General features: G+C 48.4%; 1 protein-coding gene across 3 annotated transcripts in view; it reads right to left on the bottom strand.

Moving 5' to 3' along the window:
- ITPR2 (inositol 1,4,5-trisphosphate receptor type 2) overlaps positions 1-14,945 on the bottom strand; it is a 198,330-nt gene that overhangs the window by 59,989 nt on the left and 123,396 nt on the right. For all 3 annotated transcript variants that reach the window (XM_083181094.1, XM_083181096.1, XM_083181095.1), the window contains exons 38-39: positions 422-530; positions 42-229 (exon numbers count right to left, since the gene is read on the bottom strand). In XM_083181094.1, the coding sequence (XP_083037220.1) occupies positions 42-229; positions 422-530 (297 nt within the window). The remainder of the gene's footprint in view (positions 1-41; positions 230-421; positions 531-14,945) is intronic.

Raw genomic sequence — 14,945 nt, 5'->3', positions numbered from 1 at the left:
ATATCACAGTATGGCCCACCCAAACATCCTCACGTAATTACCTGTATCTGCGTATTCCCTCCCTCCAGTAATGCGATTCCCAGCAGGATACCCTCGGAAAATATCCGGTCATTTTTGGTGCTGACGATGACATCGATGACCAATTCCGATGCTCCTTCTTTATCCAGGAGACACTGTATCTCCGCCATGGATGCACACAGCTTCTTGTCACCGTCCTGGATGGAGAACGCTGGGGAAAGGAACAAGGGATCGTACATTACTTCCAGAATTCCCACGCCAACCTGTACATTGGCCCTTGGCGTCTGTAACGCATGTTTTACCCCTAAGTTAAAATATGAAATATATAGGCGATTGTTTTAAACCTACTTGTACCTAAATACCACCCGTCCCCCAGTGGGCACCCCTGTGTATATGACCGTACCTCCGGACGCTCCGGGTTTACTGTAGCCAACAGACAGGGGTCCGTTGGGAGCGGAGCCATAGTCGCCCTTGAAGTAGCGGTTCAGCAGGATCTTACGCAGCGTGACCCCCTGTGGAACGGGAAAAGGTGTATTACATATCTGGTGATTATAATGGACAGTATACAGCTCAGAGTTTAGAATAAATATATAACACTCAGGGGGCGGAGCATGGAACTATTTCAAAATAGCGCGCCAATCAGACTCATGCCAGGAAACATGTATACAGGTAGCAGTGAGCAAGGCTGTAATGATCAAATCACATGCTACGAGGCACATAGTGAGCTCCTGTGACCCCCATATAGCACACTACCAGCCCCCTGTGCTCACTACATATCACACTACCAGCCTTCCACACTGTACCAGCTACCTATTCCCCCTACCAGTCTCTACACTCCACCAGCCTCCTGTGCCCCCTACATAGCACACTACCATCTCCTGTGCTCACCACATATCACACTACCATCTCCTGTGCTCCCTACATAACACACTACCATCTCCTGTGCTCCCTACATAACACACTACCATCTCCTGTGCTCCCTACATAACACACTACCATCTCCTGTGCTCCCTACATAGCACACTACCATCTCCTGTGCTCCCTACATAACACACTACCATCTCCTGTGCTCCCTACATAGCACACTACCATCTCCTGTGACCCCTATATATAGTACACTACCATCTCCTGTGCTCCCTACATAACACACTACCATCTCCTGTGCTCCCTACATAACACACTACCATCTCCTGTGCTCCCTACATAACACACTACCATCTCCTGTACTCCCTACATAACACATTACCACATTATCAAAGTCTCCACACCATACAAGCTACCTGTGCCCCCTACATAGCCCACTACCAGTCTCTACACCCTACAAGCCACCTGTGCCCCCTACATAGCCCACTACCAGTCTCTACACTAATAATGCCAGGTCCTCTTTCAAGACATCAAGATACTGGGTTCAATACACTGTCAGTCAGTCAGTCAGTCAATAAATAATTCTGTCACAGCTGTGAGAAGTAACAAGAAACACAATAGAAGTAGCGTAACCAGGTCACTCTCTCCATACAGCAAGAGGAAAGTGCCAGTTTATTAGTTCCAAACAATCATCATCTCATATATTTAGCCAGATCTGTCACTCATCCACTGTGTGTATAACGCTGGGCGGGGTTACACAGGTGATTGACAGCATTATACACACACAGTTTCTGCCTTAGGACACCCCCCCCCCCGCCCAGCGTTATACACAAACCCGCCCCCCCTAGGTATAGACAAGAGTTATACACACCACCCCCCGCCCAGCCAGGGCTACAACACACGCCCACCATCCACCATTATACACCACAGCCATAACTATTCCCTGTCTCTCATACACAGACTGTCCTGATTGTTCTTAAACAATAGCTGTTCTTGTCATTTCTACAGATACATTCCCAAATCAGCAACATCTTGTCCCTTGTCTTGTGGCCTTTCTCACATGATCCTGTCTTCTAATGCCCCTTTCAGACCGCACTTAAAAACCGGTATTTTGCAGATTATTAACCGTTTTAAAACGGTAATCTGTGCGGTCTGAAAGGTGCAGAACCACTTTACTGTTTTAAAAAGCCGTTTTTGTAAAACGGTTAAAATGGAGGGTCCTAACCGTTTCAGACCCAGTATTTTGGCATCAAAATCGGGTCTGAAACGGTATTTAGGACCCAGCCAATGAGCAGACCCAGTGCAGTGAATATTAGGCACTTCACCCCCTGGAGCCCCCTGCGCGCGGGTTAACCCCCCCCCCAGGGCTAACACCCCCCAATGTGTTTAAGAAACCCCCCGTGTGGCCGGTACCTCCTGCGTTGTGGATCCCGGCTCCTGCTGCTTATAAAAAAAGGGACTTTCGGAAAATGGCTGCCCCATAGGAATGAATTCAAATACAGGGTCAAAGCCAGTTATGCGGTCTGAAAGCAGCATAATCTGCTCATAATTGTAATTTATTCAACACAGGAATATTAAGGCCTTCTCTTGTACGTGGAGTTTTGAACAACAATCTTCACTAAAAGTCAAATCATCAAAAGTTAAAATGGAGCCCTTAAACAAAATGGAGTTATCTTTAACAACACCCTACCAGCTACCTGTGCCCCCTACATAGCCCACTACCAGTCATAATACAGGCTGATAAATGCAAAGTAATTCATTATGGGAACAAAAATGAACAAGCTACTTATAGGCTGAATGGAGTTATTATAGGGAATTCTGCTGTAGAGAAAGACTTGGGGGTCATCATAGATGATAAATTGGGTAATAGTGCAAACCGGACACTGGCTTGCATTAAAAAGGGAATGGATTCAAGGGATGCCAATGTGATAGCTCTTTACATGGCATTGGTGAGACCACACTTGGAATACTGTGTTCAATTCTGGGAACCGCACCTTAAAAAGGACATAAATGAATTGCGACAGGTACAGAGAAGGGCGACTAAGCTAGTAAAAGGTCTCGAATCACTAGAATACACAGATAGGTTAACCAGGCTGAATATGTTTTCACTGGAGAAAAGGAGGTTGAGAGGTGATATGAATAGTATGTTCAGATACAGGATTGGGAATCACATGGAACTGGGAGATGATTGGTCACTAACTGGCCTATACTTAGGACACGCGGGCATGTACTGAGGCTCGAGGAAAAGAGATTCCATACTGAATTAAGAAGAGGATTCTTCACCATTAGAGCAGTAACATTCTGGAACTCATTGCCGGTGGGGTGGTTACAGCAACTACTGTTAATGAATTTACATCAAAACTGGACACATTTTTGGCCACTAAGGGAATCCTATAGATATGACTTATGCTGGGTACACACCAAAACGATTTGGATTGGATGCAAATCGTATGCAAATCGGATCGTACGATTTACATACGATTTGCATACGATCCAATCCCCTCTGTATTCAGATGAATGGATCTTTTACAGATCCTACCTGCAGCAGGTAGGATCGGATTCGGATCCAATTCAGATCCAACCAAACGATTTTGACCAAATCTGCATCCAATCAGTCTGAATTGGATCCAGATTGATGGGATTGGGCCAAAATCGTTTTGGTGTGTACCCAGCATTACTCAAGTCAGTAGTTACAAGTTAGATAGGTTGAACTCGATGGACTAAGGACTTTTTTCAGCCTTAATTACAATGCTACTATGTTACATCATATGCAAAATGGCTGCATACAATGTACCGTAAGCAATCCTACCACCCGTGAAGCTGTCAGGAAGTATAAGGGAAAGTCATAGGCAACTTTTCCCCTCAAAGAAGTCACATAGTGTATGTGGGCCTTAAGGCACTAAGCCGGGAGCGATCGGGTATTGAATATCGGTCCTCTGAGTTTTGGCCTGAGTCGCCCTGGGGACAGTGGCAGTGCGGGGTGTGTCCCCTACGGCGAGCTCATGAACAACAGAACCCCAATGCCGCTCCGCGTCGCTGAGTCTGTGGTGCACCTCAGGAACATCTCTCTCCGCACCTCAGCTGCACATAAACTGGTCGTACAATTAATATATCAGGAAATAGCTGCTAAAGTCGCAGAACTTACAAAGCACAGGAGTAACGCGGCTGAGCGATAGACGGAGTTCATGGCGACGGGCCCACTTTTAAAAGCCTTCGAGCCCGACGGATAAAATTGCCGCTAGAGTTTACCAGGCAATGACATGAAAAGTTTCCCAACATTTTATTCCGAGCAGCATAATGAGACGCTCAAACCCCGAACACGACGGAGACACAATCCCAGACAATTAACTGCGGCCGGGAACGTCGTGGCAACCAGGCGCCGGCGCGGAGATGCGGAGCGTGGAGACTGCTAAGCCGCTCGGGTTTGTCTGCCTCTTCCCAAGGTCTGGCCTTTAAAGGATAATAAATGAAATCAGTAGCAGGGCGGGTGCATCTCTCCTGACCTGTGTGGGCTGACTCGGCAGCGTGCGGCATGTAAGACACAGGGTTGCCATGGATACAGCACACGAGTTTAGGTGTAGGAGTCAGACGCTGTAAACATGACGGAAAATTCTGTCTCCCAGTCTAAAGCACGGCTGCCAGCAGCCCCGGCGCTCACGTGTAAACACACACAGGCACACGTTTGGCTGCGGGGTCTGTGTAATCCTATTTATAGCCGCTATATACATGTATATACAGTATACGTCTCTACTGCCGACATGACAGGGATCCGGCAACTTTCTGTCCCCTAATATAGAGATGGGCGCAAAAAAGATTTTTAGGCAGCTGCAAAACGATCGACTGAATGTGTATCTGCCGCGATGGTCGATAGTGTCCGCCGCACAAGCGATTTATCTGCAAACCGATTGATGGTCAGGAAGGCAGTAAACTTTCAGAGGTCCGATAATCGGCTAATTTGCGGCTGGCGCGGCGTCTTTGTATGCAGTCACCGGGACACGCGAAGCCTCCGCAGGGCCTGTCGTGCATACGGGGTCGCGGTTGCCTCACCATGAGGAGACCCAGGTCCTGTGTTAGGAATGTCGTATTTTATAAAGTTTTTAAATTCAATTTGGGCCCAACCTCTATAGCAGGCATGGCCAAACTGTGGCCCTCCAGCTGTTGTGAAACTACACATCCCAGCATGCCTTGCCATAGTTTTAGCATCCCCTAATAGCAGGGCTAGCTGGGATGTGTAGTTTCACAGCAAGTGCATGTCGGATATCCCTGAATGACAGTCTTGCACCTCTCTCTTTTATCACACTGGTAATGGGATCTCTGATTTGCATACTGGAGCCAGCGGCACCAGCCAGGAAATGCCAGAATTCAGGAGGGCGGAGATGGGGCGTAGTGAACGGGGGTGCAAGTATATTTGGAAGACTTTGTAAAAGTTTTATCCAAAAAACAAACCTAATAATTCTCTCTATTTCCGCTGTCACGCGGGAGCAGGAGGAAGCGCTACAATTAACGGCCTCTGCTGATTTTACCCATAGTGCTTCATCATATACGAAATCTGGAAAGTGGCGTCTTGGGTAAAGTGCTACCTTGAAAGTGGGAGAGAAAAAAAAAAAACTCTCTGAATTTACAATTTCCTAAAACAAGCGCTTCATTTTTCTGGGAAACATTATTCAATATATATATAAAAAAAATTGCACTTAATGTCATCTTTTTGGATTGTGTGGCTGGTGATTTAGAGAGTTCCCAAATTGCACCGGTTAACCCTCTCGCTGGCGTATCCGAGGCAATCCCATCACATTTCTGTAACCGCAATCAGCCGCCCTCGTTACAGGCGACAATCACAAGGGAACCTAATGAATCTTTTTCGGCGGGACCATCAAGGTGGCTTTGTAGTACAATCAGAGACAAGTGCCGGGATTTCTAATTGCGGCTGCGGGAATATGTTTTTGAGAGGGCGACGTGAAGGGGGCTATTGGTACTTGGAGAGGCTTTTACGTCTAAACATCTGCACCCCCTTCTAATCAGCGGAGAAAAACAGCGGCAAAGATCAAGAGGGACCCGGACTGTGCAAACAGCCGTTTGCGCAGTGGAAAGCATCACCGCGGAACAGAGCGCTAAGGTGTACCACCGCTGTTATATTATAACGTACTAGTTAAAAGCCCATCAAAACAACTGCTTCTGCAATGTAATTCCACTTTGAGCTGTGACAGTTTTTAGCCCACAAACTCTCCACCCCACCCCCAGTCCCTATCTGCTCCGACCTCCAATCTCTGTCTTCACAGCTCCCTCTCTCCATATCCAACAAGTTTGAAACATAACAGAAAGTGAAAGCAATCTTTGCAGGGACACTGATCTGACACCTTTTAGCACACAGAGGAGTCATTTGGTCCCAGAATCCCCCAGTAGGATGACTATAGAGGATTTTTGGGTACTCTTTACTTAGAAGGGCGCCCACGATTTTGATCGTGGGCATCGTTAGTAAAAAATCTCGGGCATTGAATGCACTAAAAAATCGGGTGCGATCAACCGACGAGATGCCCGAGATTTCCCATAGGGAACAATGTTAAATGTCTCAATTGACCCAATTTTCCTGTTCAATGCCTCAATTGACCCGATTTTTCCATAGGAAACAATGTTAAATGGGCCACAGAGGCCAAATAGGCACCCTGAAGTGTATAATGGCCACCCGAATTGTTAACGCCACCCCACGATCAACGTCAACCCGATGCGTGGCGAGCGCAGCGAGCCCGCGAGGGGCGGTGGTACACGTCCTACGACCTTTTCATACCCCCACTATCCACATCGGCGTGGAGTTGAGAATAGAAAGTGTGGCCAGCGCAGCGAGCCACCGAGCCCGAAGCGCGGCGAGCCCCGCGGACAGCTGTGAAGCCCGCGAGGGGACGCGGATACCTGTGAAGGTATCCGCGTCCGCTCGCCACGCTTCGGGCTCGGTGGCTCGCTGCGCTCGCCACACTTTCTATTCTCAACTCCACGCCGACGTGGATAGTGGGGGTATGAAAAGGTCGTAGGACGCGTACCGCCGCCCCTCGCGGGCTCGCTGCGCTCGCCACGCTTCTGGTTGACGTTGATCGTGGGGTGGCGTTAACAATTCGGGTGGCCAGTATTCACTTCAGGGTGCCTATTTGGCCTCTGTGGCCCATTTAACATTGTTTCCTATGGAAAAATTGGGTCAATTGAGGCATTGAACAGGAAAATCGGGTCAATTGAGACATTTAACATTGTTCCCTATGGGAAATCTCGGGCATCTCGTCTGTCGCATCGCACCTGATTTTTTAGTGCATTCAATGCCCGAGATGGGCGCCCTTCTAAGTAAAGAGTACCGATTTTTGTACTCCAATTATAAGGTGGTGCACTAACATACAGCCTGCTACTGTGTTGCTGCCTCGTACCTCCCTATGGGCAGCCGTCACTGTAGCAGAACATTATTAAGTAATAACAGCTAATGATGTCCAGTGTTCTCTCCAGCGCTGTTTTTTTCAGGCGATCCGCCCGGCAAGGTGCACCCTGCCACCTGGCAGTCCCCTAGCCGGGCAGAGTGGTGTGCTTGGCTGGGCAGAGCAGTGGACAACCAACCTGGCAGATCCGTGCCTATTTCAGAACGCGTGCTGGCTCACTAGCCAATAGAAGGTTGCGGTCCTACAGCTAAATCGGTGGTGGCTCTGGATTGGCTATTATTCTGTGAGCTCTGATTGGCGTGCAGACAAGTTTTGAAATAGCCGCTGACCTACCGGGTGGGTTGTCACCCGCTCTGCCTGGCTCCCTCTCACCGCGTTGGGGCTTCCGCACTCTGGCACAGTGTCTCCCATCTCACCTGACTGGGGTTCCCTCTCTCTGGTGTGATGAAGAGGAGGGGAAGGGGGTAATCCCCCCCCTGGCATAGAGCCTGCAACCTCTGGCATCAAGCATGCAACCCCTGGCATCAAGCATGTAGGTAAGCAGCACTTATGTGGCATAACGTGTAATGGGCATTTTGGCGTGCGGTATAATATGGTATAGGTATTACGGCGTGGTATAACATGTAATGGGCATTACGGTGTGTGGCATAACGTGTAATGGGCATTACAGCTTGTAATGGATGTGTGACGTGTAGTAGGCATTACAATGTGCATTTTTGGGCTGCTAAATAAGCCGCTCTGACAGTGCTGCGCTCAACTTTTTGCGAAGACCCCACCCAGCTACTTCTTGATGCCACCCGGCTGGAAACATTTTCTGGAGAGAACACCGATGATCGATCTGGAACATACCGGAAGCTTGTGCTGTGCTCACGCTTTAGGTTACTGCTAGGGCGCAGGGCTGCGGTGCCAGGCTACTTTGGCAACAGACTAAGAGTGCCAGTCAGAGGTACCAGTTTACCGAGTCAGCTGTAATAGGAACACGATTGGATTTCATGGAATTAAGTTCTGGAATCTTGGGGTTCAATTCTATGACCTCGGCTGTACAGGGTGACATGGGGTACCCGCCAACGGCCTAAACTGTGCCAGGAATCAAGTCGGGCGCTTTTCCTGGTACCAGGGTAGGCAGGAACGGAAGCGCTAAGTCCTATTTTCGTGCCGCATTTCCTACAAGAAATCTGCGAGAGAGAATGAAATAAATTACAGGAAGATAAGTATCATTGTCTCCACCGCCGCCGCCGACATCTCCAGCATCTGCTCGCACATTCCAGCAGAAAACATTTACCATGACAGCCTGCCAGCATGTCCCACTCAAGCACAATAACACCTGGACGCGGCGTGCACAGGAGTTTCACGGCGTTCCAACAACGTGCCGAAACTGTCAGGCAGCAGACAGATACGAGGCCAGAGAAGGAACAAGGGAACGCGGGGGAGAAAAAAAAACAAGTAGGAAAGAAACAGGGAAAGCAGATGCCAATAATGGAGAGATTTATCTTGGTCTTGGCAGTGAAGCTGTTCATCCTGGCAGGCCTGCGTCAGGAAACTGGCACAGGGAGGAGTCACAGCGGAGGGCAGCAGTGATTTAAGATATAAAAGAAGCACATTTTACTCCCACGGCAGCAAGAAGATGCGGAGTCTGGCGGCCAGCGCTGCTGACTTTGAAAAATGTTCCCGTCCAAAACGGTGGTACAGAAAATCCGACTGCTGGATTTATGGCCAGAGGCACTGAGGCGCGAACACCTCAGCGGGCATGATATTTAAGAATGAAGAGCGGAGAGATGTAGACGGGTTTTAGAACTGTGGTCTGCGGAATTCTGCAGCTTAGCAGCCAAGAGAAAAAGAAAGGAAAGAAAAAAATAAAGTTTCGCATTGTGCCCGGGCAGAATTAAGTCTCGGAGCGTCGGTTTGTCCCCAACTGACGCGCCGCCACAGCTGCGTCCCAAATCATTTGATTTATACGTTATTCGCGGCATACACAGCGAGGACGGTGGATAATATGTGGGCGAAGCTAAAACATAACACAATGCCATATGTTTATTAATGAAAATGTGGCTGCAAACAGGATGGATTACTCCGGGTGTAAAATTGTTAACCAAAAAGATAAGGACCTAAAAAAATGGGTCTATCTCAAAGTATTATTGACGTTGCAGTACACACTACGTTTCGAGGCACCGCCGATATCTGTAACAATATTAGCGGCCCTGCCGGACAAACTTATCTAGTGCTCACACACTGAACAATTTAAATAACGGTATCATTCAGTGACATCACCCGGACCCCGCTGAACATGGTTCTGGTATAGCGGCCCAACAGCATCCTGATCGACAATCACGTGCTGGACCACTCTTGGTCGAGTGAGTCTAGTTAGACACGGGTGTTCCCCCGCACACTGTGAATGGATGTTTATGTAAAACATACGAATGCATGCCGTGCAAACGTACGTGCCCTGTGAATGGTGGGCCGGCGTATCACCATTCGCAAGGTGGGATCTGGTTGACTCACAAGGATGCAAATTCGCATCCGAGCAAATCAACCGGAATAACCTCCTAAAGCTCCGTACAAACTCGATGATGGGATCAGCAGTAGTGCCGATATCAATGATATTGGGGGTACATACCAGTAAACAAAATAGCGCCTACACACTGAATGATCTGGTTAACGATATTCTTCAGTGACAGCTCCCGGCCCCCATTAACATGCCTCGTTGATGATGTAGTCAATATGGGCAGATCAGCACAGATGACTGGTGTAAGTGTATGTGTGTGGGGGGGGAGGGGGTATGTTGTTAACGATATTGAGCGTACACTCTAAAGATTTTTAAAAAAGGTGTGGCCCAGTGGGGCAAAAATGAGCAATATCTTTAAAAAAATTAAAAATAAATCGTAGTGTGTATGGGGCTTATACGATATGCACGACAATCTCGATAAAGATAGGATTATCGTGCATATATCGTTAACGAACAATCGAATAGTGTGTACCAGCATTAACAGGTCACCCCAGATGCATATAAATAACTAGCCCATCGCATATGTGCATCTAGTTTCTGAGCTGGCTGCTCCTACCAGCAACAGCCTATGAAGATAAAGGGCAGGATAAGCAGACATTCTACTAGAATAAACAGAGGGGGCAATGCAGAATGAGCACTACGCCATGGCCCTAACTGTGTGGAGTTTTTATATTCTCCACGTGCCTGTGTGGGTTTACTCCGGGTAGGTTAATTGGTCCCCAACAAAATTAGCCCTAGAATGTCTGTGTGTGCGTGTACATCTGGCAGGGAATATAGATTGTAAGCTCCACTGGGGCAGGGACTGATGTGACTGTACTAATATTGTCTGTACAGCGCTGCGGAATATGTGTGCGGTTTATAAATAACTGGTAATAAAGATATAAAAAGAAAAATCCTCCAATGTGCGCAGATGGACGGAGGGGGCTCAGCAATCAGAAAAATCCCCTTTTAATGTTGTATTTGCTGCCCACTAAATCATGGAGCTACGGTGAGCTCTGTACAGTACCATTTCTATGTATCTCAAACATATACTTGCGATAAGCTGCAGATAAATATACATTTTTTTTTAATGTATTAAAACAAATAAAAAAGGATTTGGAATCAAACGAGCTTTAAGTATAAAGAAAAAAATAAGATCCTGGTTCTATCAGGATCAGATCCTTCTCCATACGCCCCATCAACTCATACGGGAGCCCTTAGCAGACGGAGAGGACATGGAAGTGTTAACGGGTCACTTGTGAGCTCAGGACTCCTGCTCGTTACGCCAAGTTCTCTGCCAAATCTGCCAACAAAGAGCAGCTTTCTCCCCGTCTGTGCCACATCACACCCCAATACACAAATCGGACGCTACACGCCTCATGTACATTCCTGTCCTGAATTAAATACATGGAAGGCACCGCTCAGTTATCATACATGACCTTTTACACATTAAGGGGTACATTTATTACAGCTTCTTAAAATGAAAAGAGGTGATGTTGCCAATAGCAATCAATCCGATTCAGTCCATCATTATCCAGGATGCAATAGGGGCAGTACGGATGATGTAATGTTTAGCATTACTGACTCTCAGCACTGAGGTCATGGGTTTGATGCGCACCATGACTCTGTGTGGAGTTTGAAAATTCAAGTACCGCAGGAGCAATAACTGATGTAAGTATGAGTTACATCCCCAGGTTCTAAGCAGAGTCTTATATATATACCCCCTGGGTATATAAATTTATATACCCAGGGTGTGTGTGTGTGTGTGTGTGTGTGTGTGTGTGTGTGTGTGTGGATACATGACTGCATTTGCGCACAGTGATCCGGATTCAGATTTATAAGCAACACAAGGCTTTATGTACAAATCCAATGGTCTGCGAATGTACAGAACCACTCCACCATTATTGTCGCTGCATTTCCCTTTTGGGCGGCGGCAACCATGAAGCAGTTTACGCTGCCACACAGGGGGTCGGACCATACTCCCCACAGATAATAACAGGGGCTGAAATCTGTAGCGCTATTCTGCTAAATCTTTATCATTAGACCGAGACGGTCGACACTCTGAAGCTAGACATGCATTAGGTCGACACATGGAATAGGTAGAAATGGCTACGGTTGATGGGGTCGGAAAGTTGAAACAAGCATTAGGCAGACAATGGGAAGGTCTCCAGGAGTTTTTCACGGTTTTTTGTCCCGAATGTCAATAGTCAAATGTGATCGTTCAAAAAAAAAAAAACCCAAAAAACAGGTGATATTTCATTTCCGACCGTCCGCTATGGCGTCGAAGGAGAATATAATCTAGTGAGCCCAGCGCAGCGAGAGGACACGGTACACTGATACAATGTTCATGTCAACTTGCGTCAAATTCAGTACATAAAAAAAAAATAAACTCCTTGGCAATAATCCGGCCAGGTAACGCACCTACATGTAGGCCATAGATTAAACTAGCGTCTACCGCCATCCGTGAGCCCACTGCGGGCATGCTGTATAACGTGCTAGGGCTTTAAGTAACACAGGGAAGCGAATGAGGTTTGGAAGCTGCGGAAGGCGCAGCTTTCTCACCCAGCCGGTTACATAACACTTGCACTCAGCGCACCCCGGCTCCAGGATGTGTACACAAAGCCCCACAATCTCAGCAACAATTCATCAATTCATGTGCAGCTAATCAAGCCATTTGCTTTCCAGCGTAGACCGGGAGAGTGCGGGAGGGGGGGTTGGGGGAGAGGAGCTTATCTCATGCAGAGTCACGATCGTTCAAAGCAATCTAATTGAATTTCAGGGCCAGGAGCATTGCACAACACGTGACGCGTCTCCAGTGGAGCGCGGTGCCAGCAGCCAGACACTGCAGGCGTTACATAATCGCATGCTGTTGCTGGCTGACCAGCCTGTGCTCCCGACTCGTCTCATCCAATCATGCCCCGCAGCCCCCATCCGCACACCCTCTCATACATGTGCAGTCACATGCCCGCCCGGGGAGCCGCGCACAGCGGAGGGCAGAGCAGTCTGGGCTTTCAGTGGACTGAAAAAAGTTTCTATGATCACTTGCAAAGGCTTTTCAGGAGCTGGGAGAGAGGCAAGATGCGAGGGTGGGGAGGGGGTGGTGGTGGGGGGTCAGGGGTAAAGTACGGCGGATACACAAGGCATATGCACAGGGAATCCGGAGAGGGCGATGCGGCAAACTAATGTCTGCACCTCGGTGTCTTGCCTAGGCAACCTGTGGTTTTTCAGATGGTGCGGAACTACAAATCCCAGCAGGCTGGCAGGAGTACGGGTATTGCTGCAAGCAATCAAGAACAATGAAGGAGCCTCTATAGTCAGTGAATTACTTGAAACATACAGAAATGGCCGAGTCTGCAAGTTTATGTATAAATGAATACGTTTATTTATGTATAGGTTTATTTATATACATATATTTATATGCTTTTCTCCAATAGCACAGAAGGCAAAAAGAACTATAATGTAACGAGCCTCCGCTGTGCGTTATTACGGGAACCGGCCTCCGCTGTGCGTTATTACGGGAGCCGGCCTCCGATGCGTGTTATTACTGGAGTCGGCCTCCGCTGTGCGCTACGGGGACCGGCCTCCGCTGTGCGCTACGGGGACCGGCCTCCGCTGTGCGCTACGGGGACCGGCCTCCGCTGTGCGCTACGGGGACCGGCCTCCGCTGTGCGCTACGGGGACCGGCCTCCGTCGTGCGCTACGATGTAAAAACTAAGGATACTAAGGATTTTATTTGCAGGCTTCCCCTTCCCCAACTGAATATAAAGTTGACACTGTGTAATACAAGTGTGCTGCAGTGTCACGTCACTGTGCAAACACAGTTGTGTCAATTTGATTGTTTTCCCCCTTCAGTGAGTGTGGTTTCACCACGTGTGACCAATCACACAAAGGCCCTTATTCAGATCTGATCGCAGTGCGAATTTGTTCTCAAAATGGGCAAAACCATGCGCACTGCAGGTGGGGTAGATGTAACAGGTGTAGAGAGACTTAGATCTGTGTGAGTTATTTTGTTTCTGTGCAGGGTAAATACTGGCTGCATTATTATAACACTGCAATTTTGATTCAACAGTTTCAACACACCCCACCCAAATGTAACTCTCTCTGCACATGTTACATCTGCCCCACCTGCAGTGCACATGGTTTTGCCCATTTTGAGAACAAATTTGTACTGCGATCAGATCTGAATAAGGGCCAAAGTCAAGGGCCAATTAAGTCTTCAGGGGACCCGCCCCAGTCCTCCGACTGGAGCCCTCTTTTCAGCAAAGCCCACTTTCCTGTGCCTTCTACGTGACTCCTCCTCCTGCAACTTCATGAGGAAGAAGCAGCAGCGCAGCTTGAATGGTGGATAGCTCTAACCATCCACCAATCAGCATTCAGACATCCATTTACTGTCTGGCTGCAGGCTGGTAGACATTGCGGCACTATGATTGGTGGATAACTCCAGCCATCCACCAATCAGCATGCTGACATCCATTCACTGCCTGGCTGCAGGCTGGTAGACAATGCTGCACTACGACTGGTGGATAACTCCAGCCATCCACCAATCAGCATGCGGACATCCATTCACTGCCTGGCTGCAGGCTGGTAGACAATGCTGCACTATGACTGGTGGATAACTCCAGCCATCCACCAATCAGCATGTTGACATCCATCCACTGCCTGGCTGCAGGCTGGTAGACAATGCTGCACTACGACTGGTGGAAAACTCCAGCCATCCACCAATCAGCATGCTGACATACATTCACTGTCTGGCTGGCGGCCCCTAGAATAGGCAGCTGCCCAATGTGCCTCTACATTCAGATGGTCCTCCCCATAACTCAGGCCTCTCCAGGCAGATTCTTTGCAACTTTTCACCATTCATTGCAGATGTACTTCGTCTGCACACCTAGCCATAACTGTACCTGGGCCACCAGGCTTACCCATATATGCACACCCCTTCCAGCCCTTGCGACAGCCCCCTAGTCGCAGGTCTTACGTAACAGAGACAGAGGGAGAGAGAGAGGGGAGAGAGAGTGAGAGGGGGGGGGGGAGAGAGTGAGAGGTGGGGGAGAGAGAGTGAGGGAGAGAGAGTGAGAGAGAGTGAGGGGAGAGAGAGTGAGAGAGAGAGAGAGAGAGAAGGGGGGAGGGAGGGAGAGAGAGAGGGGGGAGAGAGAGGAGGGGGGGAGAGAGAA

This window comes from Crinia signifera, chromosome 4 (genome assembly GCF_055691185.1).
Source record: "Crinia signifera chromosome 4, ASM5569118v1, whole genome shotgun sequence".
Lineage (NCBI taxonomy): Eukaryota > Metazoa > Chordata > Amphibia > Anura > Myobatrachidae > Crinia > Crinia signifera.
This window is presented reverse-complemented; position numbering and strand designations above follow the sequence as displayed.